The 17,831-nt window shown below is 41.8% G+C and overlaps 1 protein-coding gene across 8 annotated transcripts in view; it reads left to right on the top strand.

Annotated features, from left to right (window-relative positions):
• Window positions 1–17,831, top strand: part of RASGRF2 (Ras protein specific guanine nucleotide releasing factor 2) — a 228,828-nt gene that overhangs the window by 193,213 nt on the left and 17,784 nt on the right. For all 8 annotated transcript variants that reach the window (XM_074328781.1, XM_074328780.1, XM_074328779.1 and 5 more), the window contains 3 exons: window positions 8,805–8,917; window positions 15,284–15,344; window positions 15,645–15,748. In XM_074328781.1, the coding sequence (XP_074184882.1) occupies window positions 8,805–8,917; window positions 15,284–15,344; window positions 15,645–15,748 (278 nt within the window). The remainder of the gene's footprint in view (window positions 1–8,804; window positions 8,918–15,283; window positions 15,345–15,644; window positions 15,749–17,831) is intronic.

Genomic DNA, 17,831 nt, shown 5'->3' with positions numbered 1-17,831 from the left:
GTTGTTATCCGTGTTTCACAGGTAGGGAAATTGAAGCCTAGAGAGGTGACACAGAGAGCCAGTGGCAGAAGCAGGTTTCACACACGGCTGCTGGCTGCCCAGCGCATGTTCTCCATCACCGCTAAGCTCACAGCCTTTCCAGCTCATCGGTCATCGCCGGGATGCAGATCACTCACTATGTAAAATGGAAAAAACCACTGTGACTCCAAACAGTGAGACTATCGTACGCTTACACTGACAATGCTTTCTCTCTCTGTTTCTAAATCTTTGCTTAGAAAACTTACTTTCGCTCCAGAGTCTATTTTGTGTCCCTTAAACAAAGAATTCGTATTGCTAAAAGTTAATGTGGGGAGAGTACTCCCTCCCTTCTGTTGGCCACTGCAGTAGGTGTCTCCTTGTGTTCAGATGGCGATGAGCGGCTCCCATGCCAGCCTCCGCGGGAAACCGGCCCCAGCAGGCGTTGGCGCTAGTGCTGTCATGGTGATGGGTCAGGAAACCCCTGCTCTTCTTGAGACCCCAGACATCCCAGTTGACAGGTGGATTAGGATGCTGCCCCCCAGCTCAGGGGCCCCAAAGTGCAATGCGTCTCCTGGGGCCTGTCCCCGGATGGTGGGTACTGATGGGGTGCCAGGAACAAGAGAGAAGTTAGTTGCAATGTGAGGTACTGGCCGCTATGAACTATTTCTTTTTAATGAGAAATTTGTTTGTCATTTTTGTCAAATTTGAAGCCTACTGCTTCAACCTTGCAAATGGTTTTATAAAATCACCAAATGGGAAGACAATCGATGGGCTACACACTTTGTCGTGTTAGTCTCATGCTTATCCATCAGTGCCCATTTGCTTCCAGCTGCCCACACCACTCCCTGTTGACCTCTGCCTAGCCAAGCTAAGAAATCCCAAATGTCCACCAGGTACAAACCAGTGTTTGTTCACAAACTCCCATTTCCCAGGAAGGCCGCCAAAGGGAAATAGAGAGTGCTGTATTTAATTTAATTAGGCCAGCAACTTAAGCTCTGTTTGGTTCCTCCTGATTTCCTGGACACACAGGCTGGTGCTTATTTTCACACTGTTGTATTTCATCCTGCCTTGTTATTTTATCATTCGTCCTCTCCTTCTCCCCTCGGAACAAACTGCCTTGGGCATCACATTTCACTTTAGTTCCTGGTGAGGACTCAGGTGAGGAGAGAAATCTGGAAACTTGAATTCTATCTAGATTACAGTGTTCGCTTCCTGTCTTCCTCATTTGAAAAACTGGCAAAATGATCTGTATGGGGTTCTTATGCGCAAATTAATTTTGTGTCAGATTGCTGCAGAAAATGTAAAATGTAAGGAACTAGTACCTGAGAAGTATGGGTTTTCTTTTTTCAATCCTGAAGGTAGATTTTTCATTGTTTAAACTCTTTTTCTCTGGACCAGGTAAACAACCAAGTAAGAAGATTCCCAGTTCCTTTAACTACTTACCTAAGATTTTTCTTATCTTTTATATAACCCTATTGTTATCCTTCAAACTTTCCTTAAGCCTTCCATGCTTATCTTAAAAAAAAAATGTGTGGCGAGACGTTTACAACAGGATTTACTTAAGTCAGTGTGAAAGAGAATTAAGCGTTTAAGAAGCCAGTATCTTAAATGGAACTTATTTTCAGTTTCTATTAGTTGCCGTGACAGACATGTAGCTTTCCCTATAGAGTCAGTGGGATTCTTTAACCTTTGTGGATGGATTTCGTTAACAGAGAAAACACTGAGAAGCAACCAAATGGGATTTTATGTACACTGAGCTCCTCTTATCTCTGTCGTAAAGCATTTCTGACAAAAGTGCTGTGGAGAGCCCGTATTTTTCCCAGTTCACATTCTGCACCCTCCCCATCACCCTGGGAGTCTGGAAGCACTTCTGCAGACCGTGGCATGCAGGACTGAGTCCTCAGACCCTTCACCCCCTCTGGCACTTTAGAGCCACCTCAGGACTCCATGGAGCCAACTCTGGGGCATCCATTGCTTTGTGCAGGCCCCGAGGTCTTGCCTCACTTGTGGCCTTTTCTTTGTGTGCTTCTCCTGTCCACTCTGCTCCCAGATGCCATCGACCTGTATCTCTTAATGTCTTTGTAAAGAACGTCTCCCTAGATGGACGTCAAAGCGTCTACTTCCATCACATGCTATGATTCTAGGTCTCCCTTCTCCATGGGCAAAGGGGTGATGTACAGTTTGCCTACCAGCTAGCTTCCTTTATCTGTCTTTTTCCCTCTTATGAATCAGGGCATGGAGAACACAGTAGAACTTACAGTTTTCCTAAGGCTTGTGTTCGAGTTGAGCTCAAAGATTGTTTTTCTTTTTTTTGTCACGTGGCATTCATTAACTAAGAAAAATGAAAAATCAGGATTAAAGGCAGGCCCTTCCAAACTTTACTTTTGCCCTCCCGTCTTTGTCATTGTCTTAAAAGCTGCAATCCATGTTCATTAACCACCAATCTGGAAACCAATGGAAAACACAGCATCTGGGAAAATTCTCTTTTTTCCTGAAAAATTCTTTTTAAACTGACTGATTCTCTTTTGAGGCTTAAGATACAAGCATGGGAGCTATCTGATTTCAAGGTTGTGGGGCAGTATTTAAAACTCCTAATAGCACAGCTGTTCAGGTCTAGAGGGTGAATTTTAGCAAGTCATTCAAATGCAGAGTCATTTTTTAGAAAATGATCGCATAAATGATCTGAATGTGTTTTTCCATCTTGCTGAGTTGGTGTCTTTCATTGCCATTTGCCTCTTCTCAGTTATTTTTGTTCTAACATATCTTCCACATTTTGCATTGTGCTTTCTCCTAGTAGCTTCCCACTTCACATCTGCTAAAATAATTTCCCCAACTGCCAGTTTAAGAACAATTAGGTCGCTTATTACCACTTGTCGCAAAGTCATGTACCCTTCCCATGAACTTTTGTCTGTTCATTCAACAAATATTTTGAGGGCCCAGTAGGAGAACCTGTGCTTACCAAATTGGGGTTTAATTAAATCCGGATTTTACTAACTTTTCCTGGTACCTAGTCTCTTACATGATAGGTACACATTTCCTATATGTTTTGTTCCTCTTGGAAGATTCTAGAACCTTATGAGTAATTAATAACTAGTGAGTGTTGAACAGGTATTGGAAAGTTTAGAATTACTATCGTATTGCTTTGTAGGGTTTCATTCCAACCTTAATGCCTTTCTTCGTGTTTTTCAGTAGGGCTATTCTTTTTTATAGTGGTGAACAAAGAGGCTTTTAAAATATTTTTGTAGTTAGGTGATGGGAAATGCTGGAAAACCCTGCCTTTCACTTTTCCAGTGAGAAACCCTGATTCAGAGTCAAGGTTGCCCAGGGGTGGTGAGAAGGCGGGCAGACCAGGAGTGGTGGTGAGTGGACAAGGCCAGGCAGGTGTTATGCAGAGTCTCCCTTGCCAGCTTTAAGCCAGCACAATCTCCCCTGGGATCCGGTTGCAATACTAACGTTCTGGATAAAGGTTCCCCTCCTCAAAAGAGCTGAAAAACATGCTGGTATCAAGGCTTGTTACCTCTAGTTTATTAAAATGAGGAATCCAGAGAAGCATGGCCTAGGGCTGCCAGGGTTAATTTGCATAGATCTTGGGGAGACCACTCAGCATCTTTACCCAGTTTCCCAGTTGATAAAATGGCCCCAGATCTAACCTAAATCTACGCCACAATTTAAATTAAATTCTTCATCTTCTGTAGTCAAAGAAGACAGAAAACAGTAGCATCCTTTTCATTTTCTTGAAAGTCATTAAGTCAAACCCTCGGTTCTTATTTTTAAGCCTAACACATCCTCAGTCCCTTCTTTATGAGCCCTTTGTTCCAGGTTTTACAATTATTTATGAGGTCTTACTCCACTCTGCAGTATTTCCACTTTCCTTTTAAAAACTCTGGCCACTGTTAGGAATGCACTGTACTGATTACAGTGAGAAAATTACTCTCATAATTCTCTTTACCCTCAAACTGTGTTTATTGAATCAGATTCTTCCAATGTCCTAGAATTCCCTTGGCCATACATAGCGTATTACTAATGATTATCCTGCTCTCCTAAAAGAATGAATATAATTTCTAAGATGCTTAAACTATCAGCAGGGATTAGTTTTAAAGTGATGGAGAATCTGATTTATTGCCTCACAGATTATTTGTCTGTTGTATGATCTAGTCTGGAGCTAAGTCTCAAGATCTGTATCTCAAATGGCTGTTAGCATAGGTGAGAAATAGTGACCAACTTAGCATGGTAACAAGCTACTACTTGAGGTGTCTTTCAGCCCAAGCCACCAGCAGTAATTCACTGATAGCCACTTTTTCTGCAGAGTCTGTGTGGGATAGCAGTTAAAAACTCAGGCTTCAGCCATCACTGCCTGGGTTTGTGTCCTAGGTCTGGCACGTGCTACCCATGTGACTTTGGACAAGATACTTAGATTCTTTGTACCTAGACTTCCTTGCATGTAATATGGGAATGATAAGGACTGTAACTATTTGGTATTGAAGCTTAAATTATATAATAAAGTTATGAAAGTATCACCTAGCATGTGGCAAATTCATAACTAAGCTTAGTTATAATTGCCCCAGGAATTGCTCCCTAACCTAGGGTAAATACTGACTTTCTAATCATTTATGAATGTGTTTGAGTAGCGTCGATAAAACCTTGGTAAAATATCCTCAACAGCTTATCTTTTGAGGATGATTCTAGCCTCTTCCATCAGTAACTTTTGTTCCTAAGCATTTGCTGTGTACCATACTCCTTTCCTTAACACTTCCTTGAGCTGTCCCCTCTGGGCAGGCAGTTCCCAGACATACATTTCTAGGTCCAGACCCTCTCTCATGGCTCAGTCGGGCACTACCATGCTTTCCCCTGCGCTTAGATGCCCCCTATCTCAAGTCTCTCTCCCTGGGTTCCACTGGGTAGTGTTTCCTTCCTCTGCCCAGACTTCTGTTTGCTGTTCTGCCTCCCCCCAAAGCCTTATATATTGAGGTGCTCAGTAACTGTAGAAAGAATAGGAGCTGTGGTCTCCTTTTAAGACATTGAAATGTAAAAGTCTCGCATTTTCTGGGCTCTCCACCTTTGAAAGCAAGGTGGTTCCTTCTTTTCTAATCATCTGCTTCCTTCCATATTCCTGCTTCATAAATTGGAAAACAAAAACTAACCTAAATAAACTCTTGCTATGTTCAATTCAGTGCATGCTTCGGGTCCTCTTAGTGCCACAGGGATCGCTCACCTGGTGCATGAAGCTTTGTGAGGTAACCTTCAGCAGGTAGCTTCCCTACTGAGGGCCCTGCTTCCCTCTGCACCCAGCCGGCCAGGTCCAATTCGAAAGGTGAAGCCAACGCCCGGTAGCCAGACGACCCAGGAGCGCCATCTTGTGGGCACCCCGAGTGCTGCCTCGGAGAAGGAGCCTGAAATCCTCTACCACCTGATAATCTCATTTCCCATTTCAGGGCCTAGGGAAATGTAGCCAAAAATTAGATTCTAGATAATTACAAAATGGCTGTCAGGCAGGCTTATTAAGAATAATCTACCTGTGGATTTAAATAGGGCAAGTGACTTTTAGATGCTTCAGATTTCATTTTATTGGGTAGTAGCTAGTATGTTTTTAAAAGGGACTTTCGAATGGCCAATTCTGCATTTTACATACATTGGTAAAAAAGAAAATTTTACATTCTAGGTATTACATCAAAGGATTCAGATGTTTTAGTTAGTTTTCGAGGAGTTGTGTTTTGCATGAATTAAAAAAAAAAAAAGTAAAATCTTGCTTCTCCAAGTATGATCAGCATCACTCAGGAGTTCATCAGAAGAGTAGAATCTTCAGTCCTCATTCCAGACCTGCTGCATCAGAATCTGTGGTGATTCATGGGCACATGACAGTTTGAGAAGCGCAGGTGTAAAGGACTCTTGTCAGAGGCTGATGGCAGACCTGCGTTCGCGTCCCTGTACCACTACCTCCTTACAGGTCTCCTCTCAGCCCAGTGGCCGATGGTGAAACAAGATCTTGGAGGGAAAACAAATAAATAAAACAAAAGCCTGTGCAAATGTAAGGGGAAATTATGAGTGAGAAGTTTTACATTTCATACTCAGCCATCATTAGATAATCTGCTTTAGATGAGCTACATCATCAGTAGAGTGAATATTCACCTGTAACCATTCATCATGCTTCAAATAGTGTTTGGGCAGATTTTACCTAGTTTTCAATGGTCTCTCTCATGCTAGTCTTCCCAGAGCTCAGAATAATAAAATTACATTATGTTTTCCTTAAAACCTTTCACACAATTTACCTTCAGAGGGTCTCAAAAATGTTACCCCTGTTGAGCCCAGGAACGGGCACAGCAGGTACTTAATGATGTTTGTTGATTAAACCACTAATTAGCCCTCAGCAAGTTCCAAACACTGGCCTGATGTCCTTCACAGTAATCCATTTATGATAATCAGATTATTTACATTAGTAGAGACACCTACAGGAAGACTCTGTCATCTCCCTAATAAATATCAAATATTCATTAAGAAGACCAACTCCTGATGGCTGAGAAATTCTTTGCTTGTATACGAAGATTGAAGTAGGTGAGATCATCAACTATCTACAAACATCATTCCCTTTACCTTGAATTGGGGGAGAGAGTGGGACAAAGAAAAAAACAGCAAGATATTACTCTCTTCTTGCATACATTTTAAAAGAAGAATCAATAGCCAAGAAGCTGTTGGACAATATGGGTAAAATTTTTGGAAAACATATCTGAAGGCCTAAGATTGATAAGAGATACTAACATCTGTGTCGCCCCGGGCCCCAGTGGCAAGAAATGATACTGATTGTCAAACAGTGAAAGTGAATATTAAGGAAAATTTATTACTCAGTTCTCCGCCAAACTGGGACACAAAAATATTCAATTCAAATTAAGTTAGAATTTGCATTGTCTACAGTTTGTGAAATCATGGAACTTTTTGTACCTACTTTACTAGATATAATAAAAGTATGCTTTTTTTTAATTAGATTCATTGCAGTTAGTAATGTTCTCTTTAATCATTTAAAATAATTCAGAATATCAGTGCTTCAAAATTACTTTCCTTAAAGTTAAAATGTAGGAGGGAAAAGACACGCTCATGACTGACTGCACAGAGAGAGTCCAACAGAGTAAGTTGAAAACAGGACTTTCCTGTGTTCAGGTCATCCCCGAATACCTGATAATCCCAGCAGGCTGCCTGTGGGTGTTTTATAAGAATGCATGGAGTGCAAGAACTACAACTTTACCTTTTTATTCGTTTTTTAACTTCTTACCTTGAAAATTTTCAAATCAAGAGAAAAATGTCAGAATAAAAAAAAGTACAGATACACATCTAGAGTCACTAATAATTAATATGTTTATCATGTTTGTGTTCTCTCTCTTCTCTCTCCTCCCCCCTCTCCCAAATGAGGAAGGATCTGCACTTAAATAGCCTCAGTAAATGATCAAATTCAGGAAAATTTAACCATAATAGAATGTTCTAAACTAGTACGTCGTCCAGACTCAATTTTTGCCAAGTGTCCCAGTAATGCCCTTGACAGCATTTGCCCCTGGATCCCGGATCTAATCCAAGTTCACATGTTGCATTTAGCTGTGGTCCTTTTGGTGTCCTTTAAACTGGAACAGTGCTTCAGTTTTTCATTGCCTTTCATGACATTAACATTTTTGAAGAATACAGGTTAAAGCTTCCTCACAATGCAAATGAGAAGTTATGCATTTGGAGTAAACATGCTGAGTGATGCTTCTTGACAGAGCATTACATTAGTGGATACATGGTGTTGGTTTGTTCCAACATTGGTGGTGGTAACTCTGATCACTTGGTTAATGTGGTGTCTCCAGAGTTCCCTGTGTAATTAATAATTTTTGGTGTGGGTGCATGGGGCGCGGGGAAGGGAGCACTCTGACACTATTAATTGTTTCCTGATAAAGTCCAGCATCCATTCATGACCCTCACCTGATCAGTTATTACTGCTTTGGTCAAGAATGGTGACTTTCTAATTGTTTTATTCCTTTGCATTTATTAATTGGAATTCCATTATAAAGGATAGTTTTCTCTTCCACCCTCTTTATATATTTATTTATGTATTTGTTTGGGAGCATCAGTAGGGACTTTGATTCAGTTGGCTATTACTTATTACTCTCATTTTCATGTGCATACTGTCCCCACTATGCCCAGTGGGTGTCCCTTCAGTCTCCTGTGTCTGACTGAGCCCCATCAGTTTGTGGAGATCATTTGTTCTTTGGCCCTTAGTGTATCTATAATGAAGTTCTTCTTCATTCAAATCACTGCCAACGTGACAGATTTTACTCTTGCAGCAAATCATTTTTGGAGCAATTGCTGTGCCCCAGTTATTGATCTTACTCATGATCCAATGGGACACCAGATGATCAAATCAGCCTTCACAATACAGTACGTTATGATAGAGGGCGCCATGACCAAGGCAAAGCTCCTTACCCCACTGGGTCAGCTAAAGAAGGCTCCTGGGAAAAAATATATATCACCTCCTGGACCATTTGAATGGAAATAAAAGTGGGGAGAAGGCACAGTGTTCCAAGCTAAGGGAAGCACATATCTCTTTGAGGCATTCCCATCCCCTGGAGGGCCTGTCAGAAATACCAACAACGGGGGCCTCATCTCTAACCATTAAATCAGGATCTCTGGGGGGAAGTCTAGGGTCCATACATTTTATTCTCTTCCATACATAGCTTCTAGAGAATTTGTTTCAAGGAACAGTGTCACATATCATGGAGCAAAACCCTTTAAAACTAAAATTTTTAATAATCCATTTTATTTTATAGGATTTTGAACTCAACAACGAACTGAAAATGAATGTCCTAAATTTGCTCGAAGAAGTTTTGCGAGACCCAGACCTTCTTCCCCAAGAAAGGAAAGCCACAGCAAATATCCTGAGGTAAAGGCAATTGCAGGTGCCTATTAATTACATTGGTCAATTTGTGCCATGTTCATAGAAAATAAGATTCTGTCAAACCAGAAGGATACATCTTAGACTCCTGGGGGCAGCAAGGATTCTGTTCTCACTGGTAGAGTGTTACCTGTCACCTTTTTCCTGCTGCCTCAGGAAGATGTTAGACTGGGCAACACAACTTGTGTGCCGTGTGACTGCTCCTGTTTGTGTGGGCAGACAGTGGTTTATTACAGAACCAAAAATGAAAGGGAGGAAGCCTTGAGGATCCTCTCCTGCAAGCCCAGCAGGCATTGGCAGAGAGATTTGCTTTCCTCATGTGGCACTTTTTCATTATTCTGACTTCTAGTTCCCTATTCATTTGCAACCTTCTTTCTTCCAAGCTCGGCTATATTGTTTCTTTGTTGCCCAGAATGCTTGTGTGTGGAGGGGAGTCCATTTTAGCTCAGTCCACCATATTTTTGGAAGTCCCTCCCTGATGCAGCAAGGACAGATTTGGGTCTGTAATGTTTTAACAACTGCCCACAAGACATTCTTAGCCCCATTAGCTCAAGATCTCATCACCAGCCCCTTCTTTGATCTAGGAGCAGTTATAGGTTGAATTATACCCCCATGCCCCACAAAAAATATGTTGAACACCTACTTCCCCGTAACTCAAAATGTGACTTTATTTGAAAATGGGGCCATTGCAGATGTAATGAGTTAAGGTGAGGTTGTACTGCAGTAGGATGGGCTCCTAAGCCAGCATAACTGGTGTCCTTATAAGAAGATGGTCATGCCAAGACAGAGAGACAGGAGAATGCCATGTGAAGATGGAGCAGAGGTTGGAGTTACGCAGCTGCAAACCAATAAATGCCAACGATTGCAGCCAAACCACCAAAAGCTAGGAAAAGGCAAGGGAGGATTCCTCCACAGGTTTCAGGAAACCTCGCCCTGCTGACCCTTGATTTTGGACGTCTAGCCTCCCAAACTCTAAGACAGTAAGTTTCTGTTGTTTGAAGCCACCTAGTCAGTGGTTCTTTGTCAGTGCAACCCTAGGAAACTAGGCCTTCATTTTTTTTTTCATTCTATGACAATATCTTGGTAAATTTAAGGACTCTGTTATTATGTCTATTTTCAGATTTTAAAATTATAAATACGTTTTCAGATAAAGCCTGGTTTCAGTGGATGAGTGGTTATGTCTGTGAGAGAAGACTGTTCCTTTTCTCTTCATAGAAACACTTTATTATGCTCTTTGTATTTAAAACACTGCTATTTTAAAACCACATTCTAGAAGTTTGTGTCCCCAGACATTTGACTGGATAGTTGTCAGGGGAATGGGGGCGTTCAGGCTGGGAAAGACTGTGAGGATTGGGAATACGAAGCCTTCATGTTGCCATCCCCTCACAGCACCCCATGCTAGGCATTACCACCCAATCATGAGAGCTCTTTGCCTGCACCAATACATGCAGAATTCATTGACTTGACACTACCAGTTAATAGAAGTTGGCACTTCACATGATTCCTATTTACCATCCCAGGTTTTTATTATTCATCAGGCTTAAGATGTGCAAATTCTCTTTGTTAAATAGATGACCTAAAAATTAGAGGTGTGAGATCAAGAAGGAACAGAAATTTCAGGAAATGGCACAGCCTGGGAGTGTAATTCTAGCAGAGCCTGCCTGATTTTAACTTCTGCAGGACGTCACAAGTTTAAATCTTGGCTCAGCTACTTGCAGCTATCAAGTTTTTTATCCAGTCTAAACTGCAGTTTCCTTATTTATAAAATGGGGCTAATAATATCTACACCATTGGGTTGTTGTGAAGAATACGTGATGTAATTTGTATAGAGGCTAACACAATGCCTAAAACATAATTAGCATTCATATGACTGCTATGCTTGTTGTTATAATTAGCATTAGAAAGCACTGAGAGTAGCTCTTGGGAAAAAGAGTTTCTGCCATCAAGGTGATATGACCCGAGTTAAACCAGGCTAGCTCTTAGTCAAACTCAGCTTTCCTTGGGCTTCATCACCTTGTTGATACAAAAGAGATTGTACTGTATACTTTAAATCAGGGGTGTCCAAACTTTTTTCAACGTTTTTCACCAAGGGCCATATTCAGTAAAATACACAAACAGCCAGTCCACTCACTCAAGGTGAAGTATGTATTGCCTCACCTGGTTTATTTAAGTAAACTAAATATATTTTTGGAATTTGCTGCGGGCCAATTAAAAAATGGATTGCAGGCCACAGTTGGCCCACAGGCCGCAGTTTGGACACCCCTGCTTTAAATGAATGAATTGTTTAGTATGTGATTTAAATCTTAATATAGCTGTTACAATAAAAGAAATATAGACTCACAGTCATAACCAACTTGCTGCTATTTTGTAAAAGAAAAAAAGTCAAAAACAGAAAAACAGTTTCACTGAGGGGGTGCCCCAGCTGCCCACCCAGAATTCTGGTCTCTTGCAAAGTCTCCCCAAAGCATTCTAAAAGTCCCAAGAAATGTATGCTCAGGAACAAACCCAGCCATTTTTCCTGCCCGGCATCTTCATTCAAGCTCACCGCCCCCAGGCCACTTGAAGGAGAGACCTTATCAGTGCCACCACTCTTTCTGTGGCGAATGCTGCCCGCCAGTCTCCTGAAACCACCATTTCCCTCTCAAAAACCTCAGATAGATCCCACTGCTCCATCCCTGTGCCACCTGGGCTCCAGAGCAGCCTCACTCAACCCAGAGCCTCAGACTCTCCTTCAGCAACTGGTTCCTCATCCTTCACCATAAGAGTTCAAAACCCACCCGCAGAGCCAAGCAGGGGATAGTGTGACACCATCTATTCTCCCACCTCTGACTATCTTTCTTCCTGTGAAGCCAAAACAAAACAAGTCTTTGTTTAGCCCTAAGTGTATCAATGGAAGCAGACAGATATAAGGGAGGTCACCAGCCCATTAGTTGAGCAGACAGCTAGACCCTGAGTCCCAGATTGGGTCAGCTGGGTCTCTGAATCACTAACTTATCTGCGCAACAAGCCAGTGAATAGATTTGTACAAAAAATCCTGGTGCAGAAAAAATACGCTACTGATCCTTGTTCGAATGTCCCCTGCCAAGTAATTCACTCCATCCGTGCTATCCTGACGAGTCCCTGCTCTGGCACATACGATTGTAATTATAGGAGAAATAAATGATACATTAAGTTCTTAGAGTTTTTGATAATTTGCCGTATCACATACTTATGTTTATGTATGAAATTTATATTTTTAAAAATCATGTCAGAATGATTAGAAAGTAAAGTAGGAAGTAAGCCTAGATATAACCATCAACTGAAGGAATGCCATCCTTTGGAAATCTCTTTGTGGAAAAAAATCATGGAGTACCTGACAAAGAAATAGAAATTAAAAGGATTATTTAACAACCTGACCATTATAAATATTTTCTTGTTGGTTCATTTCTTAATTTGGAAAACAAAGGATTGTTTCCAGCCAAACCCAGGGGATTTTAGTATCCATGCATTTATAGATATCTACTTCTTTTTTTTTTTTTTTTTCCATGTGGCAGAGCATAGGTAGCAATGGGCTCAAGCAAACCTAGAGAGAAGGAAAACCAGGATTGAGACAGCACAGGAAAGAGATGGTCTGGCAGGGCCCAGCAGGCAAATCAGCAGGCGATTAAACCAGTCACAAGGTGAGGAGGGGCCCAGTCTGGGGCAGGCCCTGAGTCTGGGGCAGGCCCTGCACAGCACAAGCCAGACAGTTACAGGAGCACGCAAGTAGCCCAGAGAGTGCGAACCACGCAAGGACAGAGGCCCGTTGCTCCTGGCTCTGACTTTTAACACTACCTGATGTCTACAATTGAAGGAGGAATTTTCCAGTCACAGAACGTGGGTGATCCCATTTTTTAAATCTCGTGTTTCATTATAAAATATTAAACTTATCGTACTGATTAATGGATGTGAGGGAAACGCAGGATCCTGGAGTGTTCATCAAAGCTTTAATAGTCAGACTAGAGCGAATTCCTCCTCTCTTGGAACTGGACCAGAGAGGTACAGGGGACTTCACATCTGAAGAGAACATTTCTGAATGTATCTCCCAGTGAATATGAGTTATGATTGTGAGATAAAAACATATCAGGTTGTAGTTAAATGTAGCCCTGACATTAGAGATTTATATGCGTTCAAGTCATGTAACAGTGAGATGTTAACATAAAACATATATTTAAACATGTATTACACGAATACAGTAAAGTGAAAGCTTTCGGTGACGAGCCATCCCTGCCTCATACAGTCTCACAGGGGTTACTTTAAGCTTAACTGGCACAGGTAGTTTGTTGCCCTGTTTGTGAATAAACCCTCTGCTCAAGACGTTTGTATTTCTAAAATACCAACCCCCTCCCTATATTGTCTGACTAGCTGGTTTCTGAATCTATGTAGTGTAGTGTGTTTTTTGTGTGTGTGTTTTTGTAGACAACAAACATGCCACAAAATGAAAAGAAACAATAACTTCTTGGACTGTCACCTGGAATGAGTTAAGATCACAAAAAGGTGACCGCCCCCCTCCGCCCGCAACCCCCCAAATCCCCAAGCAGCATCAATAGGCTCTTATGAAGAGAGAAAATGTCAAATAACTTAATGGGATCAGACTATATCTTGGAACATTAGGGTAAGATCATTGAGGAGAGTAACATTTGATAGAAGTTAACTGATTTCTTGACCATTTCTTTCCAAGGGAAGAATATTGTCCAGTCTCATAAAAAAAAGATCTTTTCCATAAGTACACATAGTTTCGTGGCCACTGAGCTCTCTCCAGGAACCTAGACTACAGTGGAAAGAATGACATACATTTTAGGAAAGAGTCACATTATCCCTTGTGTGTAACCCATGGGGGTGATTTAACAGTCTTTGGAGAAAGAGTTGTGTTTACTTAGTTTTTCCTCACCTCAACCTGCCCTTTATCATATGAGGACAATTTTTTTCTGCTCACAAATGATATGGCTAATTGCTGACAAAAAGACTGCCCCTCCTCTAATCTAAAAGGATTTTGCTCCCTGGTAAACAGCGGGGAGCCTTTGTAACAGAGGAAGAAGATAGAAAGGGAATTGATGTGTGTTCTATGCTGGACCCTTGAAGAGGTGCCTCCCATAAGCCTGCTTAAGACAAGCAAGAATAACAGGAGAGCAGATTTGGATGAAAGCCTGGCCAAGTTTAGTCAATTTCTTTGAATTTTTGTTTCCTGACCTGTAAAATGGAGGTAATGATGCTTACTGTGAAGGGATTTTTTGATATAAGAGATTGTGTGTGTCACATGCTTAGCACATGCCTGGCATGTTGTGGGCACACAGTAACCCATTTCTGTTGCTGTAGTGTTTTGGACGGTGGTAGTTTTGTTTTCATCCATTCAAAGCACAACAGAATATCACATCGTTATTTCTTTTGAAACCGGCTTCCTCCAGCAGACAGGCTACATGGTTTGGGACTCTTTGAATATTTTAATAGTTTTAATATTTTCCTTCATTTTGGAAAACTGAAAATGCTTGGCTCAGATGGCAAGTTACATAATCATTATAATTCTGGACTCTGAACTTCTCTTGGATATGACGTATCATTCCCACTCTGAAACCAGCACCCACTTCAGTATTAATTAACTTAGGGATTTATCCATTCATTCATCACTTATCAAAAGAAAACATCTATTGAGAGCTAAATAATGCCATGTGTGGGGCTACAGCAGCAAATCTCAGGAAAGTCCACCTAGGAAGCAAAGGGAAAGAATTGACCTGCTGGCTTCTATCTCATGTTGTTCTTTGAATTCTTGCCACCTAGGAACTCCCCTGAGCTCCTGGGCTGCAGATGAGTGGGGTGGGGCCTGCTCTGTGTCAGCATGAGCAGGGAAGGGCCAGCGTGGGAAACAGAGGCGCACGGATGGAGCACTCAGGCCTGTTAGACTCCCTGACGGACAGTACTGCAGGGGCCCCACATTCACAGCAAGGATCCCCTCGGTAACACAGAGCACAGCAGCTCACCCTCAGGTTCACTTTGATGGTGGGTGTTTTATCTACAGCCTTGTATGTCACAAGTCAGCTCCTTGTTATATAAATCAGCTCTCTTGATGATCTTCCTGTGCCTTTACCATGTGTGTTTTCTGTTTCCTTGACCACCTGTCTCCAGCTCACAGCCCCACAGCCTCCAGCTGGCAGCACAGCCTTGCAGACCCAAACGCTCCGACTTCTTACCCAGGGAACACTGAACTGCGTTTTGTCATTTCGTGCATGGCTTGCCTATTTTCTTTTCATGGAGGATATTCTGATTCATATTATATATATATATATATATATATATATATATATATATATATATATATATATATTTTTTTTTTTTTTTTAGGGCTCTTTCACAAGATGATCAAGATGACATCCATCTAAAATTAGAGGATATCATTCAACTGGTAAGTTTGGCCGTGGTCTTATCCAGCACAATTATGTGCAAACTACCTTTCAAACGCAAGCAATATGGCTGTAACTGATAAATGAGTGCTTGGCCGTACATATGACCCATGGAGCTCTGAGAGATGCACCAAATTTGGCCTGGGGTTGAACAGTTGGTCCATGATGCTGGCTGAGAGTTCTGAGCTTTCTGCCATTCTCTTCATAGCTAGAATCTTTGATGGACTTCGCACTTCAGCAACTGCAGTGAAGGAGCCTTGCTCCTGTGTGTTTCATTCCCCCCACCCCCTCATCTCTTGCAGACGGACTGTGCGAAGGCTGAGTGTTTTGAGACCTTGTCAGCCATGGAGCTGGCTGAGCAGATTACCCTTCTGGACCACATCGTCTTCAGAAGCATTCCCTATGAGTGAGTGCTACCCTCACAGCAGCAGACCCACCTTAGGCAGGAATAACCCGCTTAGAGTTGACGTTATTACTAAGGCAGATGAGTATGCAGAGGGGTGAGCCTTAGTCTTAAAATAGTTTGGTCCCACTGAATGTCTTGATTCCAGTTTATGTTGGAAATATTGATTTGAGAATATTGGAGACTCTCAAGATGGTCACTCTTCTGTTTCTATATGTAGTATGATTACCACAGAATGTAAATTTCTTTTTACTCTCACATCATGCATTACAGAAACTTCAATACAGCTGTAACTGTGGTTCTCAAATTTCAGTGTGTCTAAAATCATTTGGGGAACTTGTTAAAAATATACATTCCTAGATACCTCCCTCAGAGATTCTGATTCTGGTAGGTTTGAGGCCCAGAAACTGTGTTTTATGTGAGAAGGAAGCACAGATAATTCTGGGTGGTCCAAGACTTCAAAAAAGACTGATCTTCAGTAAATTCTGTAAATTCTGCTACCCACTTGCATAAATCAACAAGAGTTGCTGAGCATTGAGACCATGGGCTCATCACACAGCCTTTTAATTTCCTCATTCATAGAGTAAGTGGAGGCTGTTTAAGCCCCCTCACCGCACCCCAACCCTGGCACCCCAGCTGTTATATTCCGTAGCCTATAACAAGCAAAGCCTTTGTTTGGACAAGTGGCAACTGTTGGCACATGTCCTCTGTGAACTAAAAACTAAATTGAAGATAAGGGAAGGACTGGACAAGAGATATGAACATGTCATATCCAGCAAAGAGGACGTCTGTGAAGGTGGAGGGTCAAATGATGGTTAGATGGTAAGAGTTACAGCTCTGTCAGAGAGACATCAGGGGCAGAGACAAACTTCTATGTATTTTATCTTGTTTCCCGTCTCCTCTTCCAGCACTCATAGACCGATCCACAAACCTGAAAAAAATAAAATAAAATAGGAATGTGGTCCATTGGTCATACCAGTGAACCCCGTGAGTATTCGAGGACTTGAGTTAGGAACCACAGTGCCTCTTCCCCGCTACTCGTGACTACCCTCCAGTGCAGTGAGGATTCCAGGGAAAGAAGAGCGTGATCTCTGTGGAGGAGGAGAAAGCAAAGCCGGAACCTTTGTGGTGGCTCTTGGTGTGGTCTCTTCCTGGGACCCTCCCCACCTCTCCTCCCTGCCCCTTTGTGCCGGTGTGAACATCTACCAATTATTTTCTTCCATGCACCTGGTATACATTTATGTCCACAGCCTTGCAGGATGGGAGTAGTACCACTGACAGTAAGGGACAAAGAAACTTGCACAGGGACTCAGTTAATATTTCTGGATTAAGAATATGTCAGAGTAATTTTATTTCAAGTTGTTTTCCTGGCTCTATAAAATAATTCCTATATGCTCCATCTTGATTGTCCATTGCTTGCGGGGAGCTGGTGCCCTGCTCATGGGGGAAGTGAAGGAGCAGGGATGTTATTTGAAGACAGACCTTCCCCAGGCTGAGCGGCCACCACTGTAACTGCCTTCATCACATGTATGCAGCCCTCCCCACAGTGTACTGTGCTGGGCTCAGAGAAGGACAAGGGAAAGTCCCCGCCCATGGCATCGACATTTGCCTGGAGAATGTCAGAGCAAAGTGGAGGAAACCATGCTGTTTGTTCTTGGTTAGCATTTTTGGTAGTGATGGATTTTTCGGACCTTCTACTAAGACTTACTTTTTTTTTTTTTTTAAGCGGACCCAAAAATAAATAAAAAAATAAAAATAAAAAGCTGATCCAAGGAACATAGTCTTGGTTTCTCAGTTAGTACTTAACCTCTTTATTCCTCTTGTGTTGGTCATTGTTTTCCAACTTCAGAGAAGCCCTTATAACAATCCTAATAGAGACAAAGTTCAAACATTTATAAGAAAAAGCTGGAAACTGAAAAGTTGTTTTGTTTTTGTTTTTGTTTTTTCCCCGAGTGGTGAAATGCTAGAGTTGAGCTAAAATTCATCTGAGATGTGCCATAGCACCAGGTGTTGGGGAATGTCAAGTTTAACGCAAGTAATATTAATAATAATTATTCATACCAATAACTGACCACTTAAAAAATTA

This window comes from Rhinolophus sinicus, linkage group LG03, assembly GCF_036562045.2.
Source record: "Rhinolophus sinicus isolate RSC01 linkage group LG03, ASM3656204v1, whole genome shotgun sequence".
NCBI classification, from domain to species: Eukaryota; Metazoa; Chordata; class Mammalia; order Chiroptera; family Rhinolophidae; genus Rhinolophus; species Rhinolophus sinicus.
The sequence above is the reverse complement of the archived record's forward strand: the minus strand, read 5'-3'. Positions and strand labels throughout refer to the sequence as shown.